The sequence below is a fragment of the Hippocampus bargibanti genome, linkage group LG03, assembly GCF_051943395.1.
Source record: "Hippocampus bargibanti isolate YZ-2025 linkage group LG03, ASM5194339v1, whole genome shotgun sequence".
Lineage (NCBI taxonomy): Eukaryota > Metazoa > Chordata > Actinopteri > Syngnathiformes > Syngnathidae > Hippocampus > Hippocampus bargibanti.
This window is the reverse complement of record NC_142736.1, coordinates 7843490-7860086: the sequence shown is the minus strand read 5'-3', so window position 1 is coordinate 7860086 and position 16597 is coordinate 7843490. Positions and strand designations below refer to the sequence as shown.

At 44.6% G+C, this 16597-nt stretch overlaps 1 protein-coding gene and 2 pseudogenes across 5 annotated transcripts in view; all 3 read right to left on the bottom strand.

The window, feature by feature from the left end:
• The window catches only part of txlng (taxilin gamma), an 89843-nt gene that overhangs the window by 17173 nt on the left and 56073 nt on the right, over nt 1-16597 (bottom strand). For 3 of the 5 annotated variants that reach the window (XM_088991784.1, XM_088991785.1, XM_088991788.1), the window contains 4 exons: nt 13157-13276; nt 8701-8775; nt 6476-6568; nt 2229-2324 (listed from right to left, as the gene is read on the bottom strand). In XM_088991784.1, coding sequence (XP_088847910.1) covers nt 2229-2324; nt 6476-6568; nt 8701-8775; nt 13157-13276 — 384 coding nt within the window. The remainder of the gene's footprint in view (nt 1-2228; nt 2325-6475; nt 6569-8700; nt 8776-13156; nt 13277-16597) is intronic. The other 2 variants (XM_088991786.1, XM_088991787.1) reach the window with 2 other exon arrangements.
• LOC148900213 (uncharacterized) lies at nt 2229-5806 on the bottom strand (annotated as a pseudogene).
• LOC148900212 (uncharacterized) lies at nt 8782-13144 on the bottom strand (annotated as a pseudogene).

The window sequence follows — 16597 nt, the reverse complement described above, 5'->3', positions numbered from 1 at the left end:
AGTGAAGGTTTCGGACGTTTCGCCTCCTATCCAAGAGGCTTCGTCAGCGAACTAAAGTCTGACTGGTCGTATCGGCCCCATATTATAACCCTAATGTCCAGACCTGGTCTGGTCTTAGCAGGTCTGGACATTAGGGTTATAATATGGGGCCGATACGACCAGTCAGACTTTAGTTCGCTGACGAAGCCTCTTGGATAGGAGGCGAAACGTCCGAAACCTTCACTTTTGTACAGATGACGGCTGAAGAAACCTTCTCATCGATATTCAATACATTGTAAAAATGAAAATTGTAAAGAGCAATACATTGGGGAGACGAAACAAATTCTCAAAAAAAGACTGTCAACATCGCAGGAATAATATTCGTGGGCCTCAATCGGCAGTACATAGGCACCTAAAAGCTAGCAACCACTCATTTGACGACAATGAGGTTAAAATCTTAGCAAAAGAAAATAGATGGTTTGAAAGGGGAGGAAAAGAAGCAATTTTCATAAAAAAAGCGAAATCCTTCCCTTAACCGGAATGGTGGAGTGAAGTTCAATTTGGATCGTTCGTACAATAGACGGCTTTTGCCACATAGGATTAGTAATGACGATGAGGTGATACCAGGGCAAATTGGGAAATCAGACTGGTCGTTAGTCAGGACAAAAGAAACGATCAGTGGAGCTGCAGGGATTAGACCTCTGCTCCCCCCCAATCTGACAGCAGGGACCAACCATAGCATAGTCTGGCAACGCCACGTCTGGACAGTAGGGATACATATTGGGCCGAAACTACCAGTAAGTTTTTAATTTGCTGACAAAGTTTCTTGGATGAGAAGCGAAACGGCCGACACCTTCAAAGAAGTACAGGTGACGGCTGAAGAAAGCTTTTCATCGATGGACCACTCCTGTACGACTGAGACCTTACACAGATGTACACCAGCTAAACTGTAGAAATTTAGTTCATATACTAAAAGTGTTTGAACACTTCAATAGCGATATGCAGAGGGACAGCAATGCGGTCTCACTGCAGGGCAAGCCAGCACAGTTAGCATAGTCATTGCGCAATCCATGGTGAGGCTCAGAAAGCTGCTGCCTCACCGCTCGTCTCTACTTAGTATTTGAACGGTAAATGTGAAAATTCTGCGTTTTTCCAAAAAAAATCCAAAATGGTGAAGTTAAATGAAAAAGAACTTTAAAGTACAAATCACTAAATAAATATACAGTAAAGTCTCGTTATATCGATATTCAAGGGAGTCCGAAAAAATATCGATATAACCGGGACTATCGATATATCCGACCCTGTTTGCATGTAATTTTCTCCGCGCGTGCATAGAAATAGTATCGATATAACCGGGACTATCGATATATCCGATATCGATATAACGAGACTTTACTGTAACTGTTTATTTTTTTCATTTGATATATATATCAAACACATATGCCTTGCCAGTGATCAGATACCTTGCAGTAAATAACAAGTTGGCCAAAGGATGAGATTCAGACCACGGATGTTAAACCATGAAAGCTCCTTAAGATGCATGGAGCGGTGCCTCCAAAGGTGGTAGAGAATGACTGAGCAAAGATCCTGAGGGACTTCCAGATACAGACTGACAAGATGGTAATGGCGAACCAACCTGATATTGCGGTCATAGCTTCATCCACTACAACAGCAGAAGAAAGCCGTTGTAGTGGATGTAGCGGTCCCGAGTGATGGAAACATGATAAAGAAGGATTATGTGAAACTAGAGAAATATCTAGGGCTCAGAGTGGAGCTGGAGAGAGCCTGGAAGGTAAAGGTGACAGTTGAGCCTGTGGTGCTTGGAATCACTCGGACAAGTGACCTCCAAAGTAGACAATTGGTTGCAACAGATCCCAGGAACAACATCGGATATCTCGGTACAGAAAAATGCAGTGGTGGGAAACGGACGGATAACGTACAGAAACCTCAAGCTTCCTGGCCTCTTGTAGAGGACCCGAGCTACAATGGGGACGGACACCAACAAAGGGGTGAGATGGATGCATACATACATACATACATACATACATACATACATACATACATACATACATACATGCATGCATACACACATGCATGCATGTATGTATGTATGTATGTATGTTCTCTTGAGATATGTGACCATAGTCATAGTGAGATATAAGCGGGTGTGTGTTTGTGTGTGCGTGCGTGTGTAAAAATGTAACTCATTTCTAATTCAACAAAATAGTTTAAAAATATTTTTAAAATACCTCCTCTGCCATCTGTAGCAAAGTCTGGTTGTTGCTCTCCCATTTAGTTCTCCACTGTGTTGTTTCTTTCTCCAGCTTCTGAATTTTTTTTGTCATCTGGAAAGCAAAAAGTGTTAGGCTTGCCCCACAATGCACTACCGTTGCAATGCCATTCATTTAGACTTTTTTGTGGACTTATCCTTGAGATCTTAATTTAGGGGGGTCAAACATACAGATCTGATAAAAACATCTCTCCCCATAGTAACCCAACCCCAATCAATAACCTACCGAGGTAAACTTGCATTACTTGTCTAGGGGATTCCTGTACCCCATACTACCAAAGCACCTTTCACAGAACTCCCGAGGGACACGTTCAAACGCCTTCTCCAAGTCCACAAAGCACATGTAGTCTCGTTGGGCGAATTCCCATGTACCCTAGAGGACCCCGCTAAGGGTCTAGGGCTGGTTCACTGTTCCACAGCCAGGACGAAAACCACAATGCTCTTCCTCAATCTGAGGCTCGATTTCCAAACGGATTCTCGTCTCTAGAGCCCCTGAATAGACCTTACAAGGGAGGCTGAGGAGTGTGAACTTTCGAACTCTCTGTCTCGCCACTGCTTAATTTCTGTGTTCAGCTGTGTGCTTAAAGGACACCCGACCCAATTTTATTGTTTCCTCACTGACATCAGAAAAACGTTTTATAGCATCTAAAAAAACCCAAAACATGCAGGCTGATATTTTTAGTAAAACGCAAAACACCAATAAAAATGACTTAAAGTTGCCAAAAATCATGTGTTGGATTGTCTCAGGTGCCTCTTTGCACAACCTACACCTTGGGTCTTGCCTGGTGTGGTATATCCCTGCCTCTATGGCTCTGGTGTTCAGGGCCTGCTCATGAGCAGCCAGGATGAGTGCCTCTGTGCTGTCCTTTAGGCTAGCCCTCTCTAGCCACTGATAGGACTTCTTGAGATCAGCCACTTCTGTTATGGTTCAGTGGTACATCCCGTGTAGGGGCTTTTTCTCCCATGATTGTCCCTCTTCCAGCACCTCATCCTCTGTTCCCCATTGTCTGAGACATTCTCTGAGTACATCATCCGTTGGAGCCTTCTCTTTGATGTATTCATCCTGGACAGTGGCTCTCACACTCACGAGTCCCCGTCCTCCTTCCTGACGGCTTGTACAGTCTCAGGGTGCTGGACTTGGGATGGACCCCCCATGCATGGTGAGGAGTTTGCGGGTCTTAACATCCGTGGTCTGAATCTCTTCCTTTGGCCACCTTATTATACCTGCAGGGTATCTGATCATTGGCAGGGCATAGCTGTTTATTGCTCGGGTCTTGTTCTTGCCATTGAGCTGGCTTCTGAGGACTTGCCTCACCCGCTGGAGGTAGTTGGTCGTAGCCACTTTCCTTGTTGCTAGTTCAAGGTTGCCATTGGCCTGTGGTATACCAAGGTACTTGTAGCTGTTTTCAATAACTGCTATTGTTCCTTCAGGGAGTGAGACCCCTTCAGTGTGGCCTACCTTGCCCCTCTTAGTAACCATCCGACTACATTTCTCCAGTCCAAATGACATTCCGATATAATTGCTGTAGATCCTGGTTGTGTGGATCAGGGAGTCTATGTCCCTTTCGCTCTTAGCATACAGCTTTATGTCATCCATGTAGAGGAGGTGACTGATCGTAGCTCCATTTCTGAGGCGGTATCCATAGCCAGTCTTGGTGATTATCTGGCCGAGGGGGTTCAGTCCTATGCAGAACAGCAGTGGGGAGAGTGCATCACCTTGGTATATGCCACGTTTGATGGACACTTGCGTTAGTGGCTTGCCATTGGCTTCAAGTGTGGTTTTCCACATCCTCATCGAGTTTGCAACGAAGGCTCTCAGGGTCCTGTTTACCTTATACAACTCCAAGCATTCAGTGACCCATGTGTGTGGCATCGAGTCATATGCTTTCTTGTAATCAATCCAGGCTGTGCACAGGTTGGTATGTCGGGACCTGCAGTCTTGTGCGACTGTTCTGTCAACCAGCAGCTGATGTTTGGCAACTCTAGTATCCCTACCAATGCCTTTCTGTGCTTTGCTCACGTATTGATCCATGTGTCCACTTACCTTAGCCGCAATGATGCCTGACATGAGCTTCCATGTTGTGGAGAGACAGGTCATTAGCTGATAGTTGGAAAGAACTGCACCCTTTGAGGAATCCTTCATGATCAGGATTGTTCGCCCTTCGGTTAGCCATCCTGGGTGAGTCCCATCCATCAGCAACTGGTTCATTTGTGCTGCTAGCCGCTCGTGAAGAGCTGTGAGTTTCTTTAGCCAGTATGTATGGACCATGAGGGCCTGGTGCCGTCCAGTTTTTCATACCTGAGACTTTCTTGTATATCTGCCGCTGTGATTGTAACTGGGTTCTGTTCAGGGAGGTTGCTGTGCTCCTCTTTCAGAGTCACCAGCCATTGTGCACTGCTGTTATGTGCGACCTCCTTCTCCCATATGCCTTTCCAGTATCTTTCAGTTTCCAGCCTTGGAGGGTCTGCTCTGCTGTTAGAACCCTGCCACTGAGCGTAAACTTTCGCAGGTTGTGTTGCGAGCAGGCTGTTTATTCTTCTGGCCTCATTCTCTTTCGTGTACCTCTATAGGCGACTGGACATGGCTTGGAGCCTTTGTTTGGCAGTTTTGAGTGCTTTAGGTATGGTTATCTGCGTGTACCTCTTGGGTATTGGCCTTTTATTCACACCTCTCTAGGTCCCCGTCAATTGACTCACATCTTTCCGAGCCGCCTTGATCTTCGCCTCCAACCGTCTTTTCCATGGTGGGTAATGCATCTTGTGGCTCTCATGGTTGCTCTTGTAGCCAAGCATCTCTAGGATCACTGATGCTGAAGCGTATATCAGCTCATTGGTTTCCGTGATCGTTCCGGTCGGGATCGTTCTCAGTGCTGCATTCACAGTTTCCATGAGACTTTCAGGTGGTACTTCACATAGCCGTTGTAATCGGTTTCTTAGTTGCCCAGTATTCATTCTTGCCATGATCTTATCTCTCAGGTCAGTTGCTGCTTCGCTCAGCATTTCATTCATTGGGGCTGGCTTCCCAATCTCATCATTCATTGGGGCTTGCCTCCCAATCTCTGGTTGAACCTCTTCCTCTGATGTGGCAGCCTGGGGCCCTTCACCTCGGAATTTGTGTTGTACCTCATCAATCTCAAGTTGTGATAGAAATTGCCGTTTGTGGATATTGGAACACTGAGCTACTAGTTGTTTCGTGGTCAACCGTGACTGTGGGTTTCGAAGTAACCATTCAGCCCCCATTCTCCGCATTTAACCCCTCTGACTAGGGTTGCTTGAGTAGTAGCATTCCAACAGAGCCATGTTATCGCATCTCGTTCATCTCCGCTTTGTTCCAGTAGCCCATTTTTCATCAAGGTGCTCTGGTTCTCCAGCACCCGATGCAGGCCTTGTTTGGCCGGTAGGCATTAGCGTGAAGGGACCCAAGGATCCGCACTGGATGATGTTTTGTGCTCTTTTTCTCTGCCCCAAGTGGGATTCGAACCCTCTTCTCTCGTATGCCAAACCGATGCCTATCAACTATATATATATATATATATATATATATATATATATACACAAGGCCAGAGCTACTAGCAAATTTTAGTTCACTGACGAAACCTCTTGGATAAGAAGCGAAACATCCGACACCTTCAAAGAATTACAGATGACGGTTGAAGAAACCTTTTCATCGATGGATCACTCTTGTACGACTGAGAGCTTACACAGACGTAATTGATTTATGTATGGCAGAGGTGAAAACTGACTCCTGAACATAAGATAATAGAGTAACAGAAAGCAAACAGGAGGAAGCATAAAGAAAATGGGGTGGAAAGTTTTAGCGGGTGCCTTCCCCCATTCACTGATTACACCCGCCATTCCTTGTACAATACATTGCTCAAGACCATTCCAATGTCAGAGACTGCAAGCTTCCCTATTTAAGGACAAATTGTAATTATGTCTAGAAAACATGTTTATAACACACAGTATAATATGTCATTGCATGGCTTGATGGCCGCTGGGTATGTCTTACTAGCGTAAAACCCCTACATTTTCAATCACTGCAAAACCAGTGGCCGACTGACTGTTGGCCACTCAGGAACACAAGTTGCCCAACCCTATACTATTTTGGAAGAGTTGAGGCAAGTTCGGCCAGATCACAATGGTTAAACTGAAAGACGAGTCGAACAAAACTTGTTACATTCGTGATGAGAGGTTTGGAACCCTTACCTTCTCCATCTCCTGTCTGAAAGTGGTGAAGACGTCGTTGCTTTTAGCCAGAGTGGTCTGAAACTCTTCAAACTTGTCCATGTAGAGGGAAAGCTAAGGCACATGAGATGAGTTTTAAAATTTTTTTAATTTCAGGTTATGTTACTTTTACTGATGTCCGCTCAGAAATAATGACCATTAATAATGATATATAAATACAATTAAGACCTTTTGTGGCTCGAAAAAACAAAATGGATTTGAAATCAAACTATTTTGTTTTAGCAGCATACTTTTGGCTTTGAATTAAAACAGTGGGTTAATGTGCCTCCCAATTTTTAAAGGATTACGAGTCATGGAGCGTCTCATTTACTTCATGGCCATAGTTTGTGTGATTCCTTCGTGATCCCATTTACATGAGAGGAAAAAGTCAATAGTTCATTTTACAAGTGTTCTATATTTGCTTTGGGATATGGTGTCTGTTGACTCTTATGAGATGCAAAGAATTACTATCAACAAAGAAAGACATTCATTTGAAATATCAAAAGAAATCCATCAAGGAGATAGTAAAAGCAGTAGGTTAGAGTAAATCAATTGTATAGCAGTCTTAAAAAGAAAATGCACAGCAACAACAGCATTTTTATTCTGTAATAAAATCCAAGAGTCTGCCGAAGTGTATGGTTACCCTGCGACAACCTCTCTCGTAATGTCTTTGAGCCAATTTAATTCAATTTTGACAACCCTACATCATGTATCTACAACATGAGTGAAGACTTGCTGAGCATTAAAGGACAACCGACGTCAACGGACAAGTTGTGTCCATAATTTGTAAAATGGCTTCAAATGACTTCTACTGAGCGTATTTTACAAAGATTCAACTGCATATAGCTATATTTTACATTTTAAGACTGGCGCTGAATATTCCGGAAGTCTTGTTTTTGAGTTGGTGACGAGTCCTCACCCTATGTCACTGAAGGAACGCCCCTGACCGAAAAAAGGACGCATTGTAGCAGTCTTTCCATCACGTCAATGCATTTTGCTGTACTTGTTTGGTCTGAAAACGTCGTGTTGCACCAAAAAGAGGCAGAAGAGGGCGACAAAGCTCCATGTAAGGAATTTATCAGCCTGTGGAAACGGGTTGATTAATTCCTCACACCGAGCTTGGTTGCCATTTTCTGCCTCTTTTTTTGGTGATACATTTCCCCCCAATGTTACCTCAAAATGGCAAGGAATAAATTATTTAATCAATTGCAAACATGTATACTTTCCTCTTCACAACTATTTGAATCATATTCATAACTGGATGTGTAACAAGAAAGCATATTCTCCGAATCTGAAGGCATTGTTTTGATTCTCCAGCAATGCAAGACGTCTTGGCGTGACGTCACGAACTGGGGGCGGGACTTTCTGAAAATGCCCAATTTGCATCTTAGTTTTTTTGCAGATTTTGGACACTTTAAGTCATTTTTATTGGTGTTTTGCATTTGACTAAAAATATCACACTGTGTGTTTTGGGTATTTTAGATGCTATAAAACGTTTTTCTGACATCAGTTAGGAAACAAAAAAGTGATGTCGGTTGTCCTTAAAGGTCACTCTCAAACTGCACCAAAAAGAGAATGCCTATTGGAGAGGGGATGAGTGGGCAGGAAACCGGATGAAGAAGGAAATTAACACTGACCGGATCCTTCTTACCTTCAGACATGTCCAATAAAGATAATTTAAAATCGTGGTTAGGCTCAAAATAATTTTAGGCGCAGTCTGTGGTCACAAGGGTGTTTGTTCTGTTTATTCACAGCCCTGTGTTGTCGAGCAGCAAGAGATGAGGTTGGTGCTGCTATTGTTTGCGTTTCTCACTTTGATGGCTGACGTGTATGCTATGTTGTAACATGTTGCTGGGAAGTTTGTTCTTCCCTTTGTACCTGTACTGTTTCACAGGTCATCTATTTCATGATTTATCTTCTTGATTTTGCTTGGATTGGCAGTCATCTGTTTTAATCCAACCAGCAACTGGGCTCTGCCGTTGCTGGGCCTTTTGCACTTTTTCTTGTGACAGTCACATCCGTGCAGTGTCACATTTTTTTCTTTGTTAAACCTTCGTTTTATTCCTGAATTTAGCTTCTACGGCTTTTAATCAGGTATGCTTCGTAGTGCAGAATTTACATTATGTTCTTTTACATGTTTAAAAAAAGTTTAAACCCTTGAAACACGAAAAGAAATTGTAGGTTTGTGGCAATGATTCCTTATTGACCTGTTGCTTGAGTTGTACTTCTTGGTCCTTCATCATCTCACACTTACATCTTGATTCAGTGGCATCTTTCAGCAACTGAAATCACAAAACATTAAAATGCCCACAGGCAATTCACATGACAAAAAAATTGTAACCACATTCCTTTTGTTCGCAACAAAGGCTCTTGGCGTGCTGTGCACAACTGCAAGCAATCAGTAACCTGTGTACCATATGTGGTATGGAGTCATAGGCTTACTTGTAATCAATCCAGGCTATGCTGAGGTTGGGATGTTGGGACCTGCAATATTGCGCAACAGTTTTGTCAACCAAGAGTTTATGTTTGGCTCCCCTGGTATCTCTCCCAACGCTACGGTCATGTATTGATCCATGTGTTCACCTACCTTAGCCGCAATGATGCCTGACATATGAAGCTATACATACATTATTGGCTGATAGTTACATGGGACTACACCCTTTGAGAGATACTTCATGATCAGGATCGTTCGCCATTGGTTTAGGCATCCTGGTTGAGTCCCGTCCCTCAGGAACAGGTTCATTTGTGGTGCTAAGCGCTCATCGAGTGCTGTGAGTTTCTTGAGCCAGTATTTGTGGAATATTTTTCATATATTCGACTCTCTCCTGTATGTCTGCCACTGTTATTGTAAATGTGTTCTTTTCAGGGAGGTTGTTGTGCTTCTCACTCAGTGTCACCAGCTACTGTGCACTGCTGTTTTGTGTGACCTTTCAGTGTCACCAGCGACTGTAAACCGTATGCCTTTCAGTTTCCCATTTTGTTAGGTCTGCTCTGCTGTTACCTTGCCACTGAGCAGTAGTGTTACCAACAGCCTGTTTATTTGTCTGGCCTCATTCTCTTTTGTGTGCCTCTTCAGGCGACTGGAAGAGGCCTGTAGCCTTTGTTTTGCAGTTTCAAGTGCTTCAGGTATGGTCATCTGGGAGTTCCACTTTGGTCTTGCATCACACCTCTGGGCCTCCGTCAATTGACTCGCATCTTTCCGAGCCTCCTTGATCTTAGCCTCCAACCGTCCTTTCCATGGTGGGTAACATATCTCTTTCCTTTCTTGTAATCAATCCAGGCTGTGCACAGGTTGATATGTGGGCACCTGCAGTCTTGTGTGACTGTTCTTTCAACCAGCAACTGATGTTTGGCGCCTCTGGTATCCCTACCAATACCTATCTGTGCTTCGTTCATGTATTGATCCATATTTCTACTTATCTTCGCCGCAATTATGCCTGACATGAGCTCCTATGTTGTGGAGAGACACGTTATTAGAGGATAGTTGGATGGAACTGCAGCCTTTGACGGATCAGTCATGATCAGGATTGTTCGCTCTTTGGATAGCCATCCTGGGTGAGTCCCATCAATCAGCAACTGGTTCGTTTGTGCTGCGAGGCGCTCATGACGTGCTGTAAGTTTCTTTAACCTTTAGGTGTGGGCTAGTGCTGTCCAGTTTTTCATATCTGAGAGTTTCTTGTACAAGTATGTATGCCATTGTTATGTTAACTGGGAGGATGCTGTGCTTCTCTTTCAGAGTCACCAGCCATTGTACACCGCTGTTATGTGCGACCTCTTTCTCCCATATCCCTTTCCAGTATATTTCAATATCCAGACTTGGAGGGTCTGCTCTGCTGTTAGAACCATGCAACTGAGCATACACTTTCAGAGGTTGTGTTACGAACAGCCTGTTTATTCATCCGGCCTGGACCCTTTGTTTGACAGATTTGAGTGCTTAGGTATGGTCATCCTGGTGTACCTCATGGGTATAGGACTTTTCATCACACCTGGGCTTCCGTCAATTGACTCACATCTTTCCGAGCCACCTTGATCAACCGTCTTTTCATGGTGAGTAACGTATCTTATGGCTTCCATGGTTGCTCTCATAGCCAAGCATCTCTAGGATCACTGATAGTGAAGCATATAACAGCTCATTCCTTTACATGACCGTTACATTAGGGATTGCCCTGAGTGCTGAATTCACAGTTTCCCTGAGACTTTAAAGTGGTACTTTACATAGCCTTTGTATTTGGTTTCTATGTTGCCCAAGCTTCATTTTCCCCATAATATTTGCTTCAGGTCATTTGCTGCCTCATTCATTGGGACTGGCCTCCCAATCTCATCATTTACATTCATACATGTACATGTATTGTCTGTTGTAATTTGTATGTCTTTTTAGCCACGTTATAAGTGCCTTGCATGCCTGGCACGCTGGGTCCGAGAGGACATTAATTTAATCTGTGCTGTATGTCATGCATATTAGCATATTTGACAATAAAGCTGACTTTGACTTCATACGGGCTTTCCTTCCAAATTTTGCTGTAACATCCTGCTCTGATCTGGCACCCTTGGGCTCTTCACCATTCCGTTGTGATAGCAATTAATGTTTGTCGATGTTGTAAACACTGAGCTATTAGTTCTTTCGTGGTCAATCAAGACCGTGGATTTCAAAGAAACAATTCAGCCCACATTCTATGCATGCACCACCTATGACTATCTTTGACTCACCCCTTGGGTTGTGTAGGTCCCCCATTTAGCTCGGGTCCGCGACCAGAGGCCAGAAAGCTTTAGGGTTCTGCGTAGAAAATGTGCTGTTCCCAGCACTGTGCTTTACTGGGCTGAGATATCCGGTGTTTCTCCCTGGATCTGTTGCAACAATATCATCTAGTTTCGTGGGTCTGAGTCCTCTGACCACCACAGACACAACTGTCAACTTTACCTTCCCGGCTCTCTCCAGCTCATGTCTGAGCCCTTGGTATTTTTCCAGTTTCTCTTGTTCCTTCTTTCTGATGTTTCCATCACTCTGGATCGCTACATCCACTACAATGGTTTTCCTTTGCCCTTTGTCTATGACCACGACATCTGGTTGGGTCACTATTACCATCTTGTCATTCTGTATCTGAAAGTTCCACAGGATCTTTGCTCGGTCATTCTCCAACACCTTTAGGGTGTTTCGATGAGAAGGTTTCTTCAGCCGTCATCTGTACAAAACTGTAGGTTTCGGACGTTTCACTTTTGTACAGATGACGGCTGAAGAAACCTTCTCATCGATGGACCACTCCTGTACGACTGAGAGCTTACACAGACCTTTAGGGTGTTTCTTATTTTGACCTTGGGGTTTCCAGTCAATACTTTGCACAGTTTCAGCAGCCGATGCCTTCTACCTGCTTATGACCCTCCATGTAGTATATCTTGGCATTTATGGCTCTGGTGCTCAGGGCCTTCTCCTGAACAGCCACAATGAGTGCCTCTGTGCTGTACCATGTAAGGCCATGATGGTTTCACTTCCAGCACTTCATCTTCTGTTCACCATTGTCTGTGTTTACTGTGCAGGTCTTGTTCTTGCCATTCAGCTGGCTTCTTCGGACTTTCCTTGTTGCCAGTTGCAGGCTTCCATAGAGACACAGAGCAACTTTTCTTTTACTCCAGTGTAACACCAGAGCTACCCCCGGGGGGTACAGCATTAACACATGCAAAGTTATGCCAGTATTGCCCCTTAAAACAGCTTGAACTAGGGCAAACTGCTCAATAGGTGTTTTAAAAATTTAGTCCGGAGTAAATGATAGTTTGCGTGGCAGACCTGATATAAGATGGGACGTATGAACGGTACCAGACTGTACTGGGGCAGTACTGGGGCGTTTTTAATGTCCTTTCATGTTTTACTCTTGTTCTCTTGCTCCATATTGCAACCATCCATGTTGATGTGCTTCAATGCAATGCACCTTGAGCAAATGAATATTCAATTATCGCTTTCTGCAGTTTCGGGCCGATCACGATGAAACTTAAAACCTCTGAAGCAAAATGAAGTTTTCAACTGCCGTTTCACTAAATTGGTTTCTTTTGCTATTTGAACAGAAGTATGTCATGTGTGGCGCGGATCATGTAGCAATATGCATCAATCGTAATAGATGTGCGCTGGTGTTGGCACAGTCAAGTTACAAAGTTGCGCCAGTGACTGTCAAAAAGCGTATATGGTGCAAGGGCACGGCCCAGATGCATCCTTGTTACAGAGAGTATTTCCTGCTGTGTTGTACCACCGCCATCTTTACTTTCTCTTCCTCATCCTTTTACAGTGTCACAGTGTTGATTTGTCGGAAGAAGTATAAGCCACGGTTTTTCGATATGTCACAAACAAGGCAGGAAAAAGAAGGTACCCTACACATGTTAGTCTTTTGTTACCGTATTATTACTATCATATTACATGTCTGCCACTGAACGCAAGTGGGTCTGTACCGGGGTTCACACACTTCTCTTTAGTAAGCAAGTGAACCTTGCACTAACTATACACAGGCGTAAGATAAATTGGAACAAATACTTTGGTGTCGCGCCGATGCAAATGTATGTCGTGTGAACCCCTTATATGTCCTCACAACACAAGGTCAGTTTTGCCAGCTTTTGATAATTTTTGCTTTGTGCATGAGATGATCGATGATAACTTGGAAACAGCAGACAAAATGTACTCACAAAAGTTCTTTCACGCTGCTGTTTCTCCTCCACTTCCTTCATCATTTCTGTGATTCTCTGCAACTTTGCGTCCATCAGCTGTTGCTGTAGCTCTTTATGCTTGAAAACGCTGTCTATGTGCTATAAGAGGGACACACACATTTTATGGGTCAGCAGCAGGACCTGTGATTGACTGTACTTCATAAAGATTAAACACTTCTCACAATTTCAGTATGATAGTAATAATACGGTAACATCATAGAGAGGTTAAGAATGAGTCATATAGGAAAACGTAACCAGGGTTAATGAGGCGGATCAGAATATAGATTAAAATATGTATGTAAAGAGATGGGTGCCTCTGGGCCGCTCCAACTGTGTGTATACAATGAAGACAAAGTACTGTGTGTGTATATACAATAACAATAATAATACATTTAATTTCTAAGCAACTTTCAAAACTCTCAAGGACACTTTACAGTCACGAGATAATAACTTTTTTTTTGTGCGGGCGAGCAGCGGCAGCCATTCGCGCCAGCATTCACTCTACCCGGAAGTAACACAGCAGCAAAGTTATGTAAGGGAGAGGAAAGAAATGAGTAGAAAAACAAAATACATAAATAAATGACAACACAAAGACACAGAGTAATTCATTCTTGAGCACTTGCTGTAACCTCTTTGTGAGATGAAGCATTTCTAGATGAAGCAGAGGATTGCCTCTGTGTATATATATATATATATATATATATATATATATATATATATATATATATATCCGCGTCTCACCCCTCATGGGTGGTGTTTGTCCCCAATTTTAGCTCGGGTCCTCTACCAGAGGCCAGGAAGCTTGAGGGTTCTGCGCAGTATCCGTGCCGTTCCCAGCACTGCGCTCTTCTGGACCGAGATATCCGATGTTGTTCCCGGGATCTGTTGCAACCACTCGTCGAGTTTGGGCGTCACTGCCCCGAGTGCTCCGACCACCACAGGCACGACTATCACCTTTACCTTCCAGGCTCTCTCCAGCTCCTTTCTGAGCCCTTGTCATTTCTCGATTTTCTCATGTTCCTTCTTTCTGATGTTCCATCACTCGGGACCGCTACAATCACGACAACGGCTTTGCCCTTTATCTATGAGCACGATATCTGGTTGGTTGGCCATTACCATCGTGTCAGTCTGTATCTGGAAGTCCCACAGAATCTTTGCTCGGTCATTCTCTACTACCTTTGGAGGTGTTTCCCATTTTGACTTTGGGGTTTCCAGTCCATACTCCGCACAGATGTTTCGGTAGACTATGCCAGCCACCTGGTTATGGCGCGCCATGTAGGCTTTCCCTGCCAGCATCTTACACCCTGCAGTTATGTGTTGGATTGTCTCAGGTGCCTCTTTGCACAACCTACACCTTGGGTCTTGCCTGGTGTGGTATATCCCTACCTCTATGGCTCTGGTGTTTGGGGCCTGCTCTTGAGCAGCCAGGATGAGTGCCTCTGTGCTGTCCTTTAGGCTAGCCCTCTCTAGCCACTGATAAGACTTCTTGAGATCAGCCACTTCTGTTATGGTTCGATGGTACATCCCGTGTAGGGGCTTTGCCTCCCATAATTGTCCCTCTTGCAGCACCTCATCCTCTGTTCCCCATTGTCTGAGACATTCTCTGAGTACATCCGTTGGAGCCTTCTCTTTGATGTATTCATGGAGCTTGGATGTTTCATCCTGGACAGTGGCTCTCACACACACTCGTCCCCGGCCTCCTTCCTTACGGATTGTGTACAGTCGGTGCTGGACTTGGGATGGAACCCTCCATGCACGGTGAGGAGTTTTCGGGTCTTAACATCCGTGGTCTGAATCTCTTCATTTGGCCACCTTATTGTTCCTGCAGGGTATCTGATCACTGGCAGGGCATAGCTGTTTATTGCCCCGGTCTTGTTCTTGCCATTGAGCTGGCTTCTGAGGACTTGCCTTACCCGCTGGAGGTAGTTGGTCGTAGCCACTTTCCCTGTTGTTAGTTCGAGGTTGCCATTGGCCTGTGGTATACCGAGGTACTTGTAGCTGTTTTCAATGTCTGCTATTGTTCCTTCAGGGAGTGAGACCCCTACAATGTGGACTACCTTGCCCCTCTTAGTCACCATCCGACTACATTTCTTCAGCCCGAATTACATCCCAATGTCACTGCTGTAGATCCTGGTTGTGTGAATCAGGGAGTCTATGTCCCTTTCCCTCTTAGCATACAGCTTTACGTCATCCATGTAGAGGAGGTGACTGATGATAGCTCCATTTCTGAGGTGGTATCCATAGCCAGTCTTGGCGATTATCTGGCCGAGCGGGTTCAGTCCTATGCAGAACAGCAGAGGGGAGAGTGCATCACCTTGGTATATGCCACATTTGATGGACACTTTAGTGGCTTGCCATTGGCTTCAAGTGTGGTTTTCCACATCCTCATCCAGTTTGCAACGAAGGCTCTCAGGTTCTGTTTACCTTATACAACTCCAAGCATTCAGTGATCCATGTGTGTGGCATCGAGTCATATGCTTTCTTGTAATCAATCCAGGCTGTGCACAGGTTGGTATGTCGGGACCTGCAGTCTTGTGCGACTGTTCTGTCAACCAGCAGCTGATGTTTGGCACCTCTAGTATCTCTACCAATGCCTTTCTGTGCTTTGCTCACGTATTGATCCATGTGTCCACTTACCTGAGCCGCAATGATGCCTGACATGAGCTTCCATGTTGTGGAGAGACAGAGATAGTTGGAAGTAACTGCACCCTTTGAGGAATCCTTCATGATCAGGATTGTTCGCCCTTCGGTTAGCCATCCTGGGTGAGTCCCATCCATCAGCAACTGGTTCATTTGTGCTACTAGCCGCTCGTGGAGTGTTGTGAGTTTCTTTGGCCAGTATGTGTGAAACATATCCGGGCCTGGTGCCGTCCAGTTTTTCATACCTGCGACTCTTTCTTGTATATCTGCCGCTGTGATGGTAACTGGGTTCTGTTCAGGGAGGTTGCTGTGCTCCTCTTTCAGAGTCACCAGCCATTGTGCACTGCTGTTATGTGCGACCTCCATCTCCCATATGCCTTTCCAGTATCTTTTAGTTTCCAGCCTTGGAGGGTCTGCTCTGCTGTTAGAATCCTGCCACTGAGCGTACACTTTCGCAGGTTGTGTTGAGAACAGCCTGTTTATTCTTCTGGTCTCATTCTCTTTCGTGTACCTCTTTTGGCGACTGGACATGGCCTGGAGCCTTTGTTTGGCAGTTTTGAGTGCTTCAGGTATGGTTATCTGCATGTACCTCTTGGCTCTTGGCCTTTTATTCACACCTCTCTGGGTCTCAGTCAATTGACTCACATCTTTCCGATCCGCCTTGACCTTCGCCTCCAACCGTCTTCTCCATGGTGGGTAATGCATCTTGTGGCTCTCATGGTTGCTCTTGTAGCCAAGCATCTCTAGGATCACTGATGCTGAAGCGTATATCATCTCACT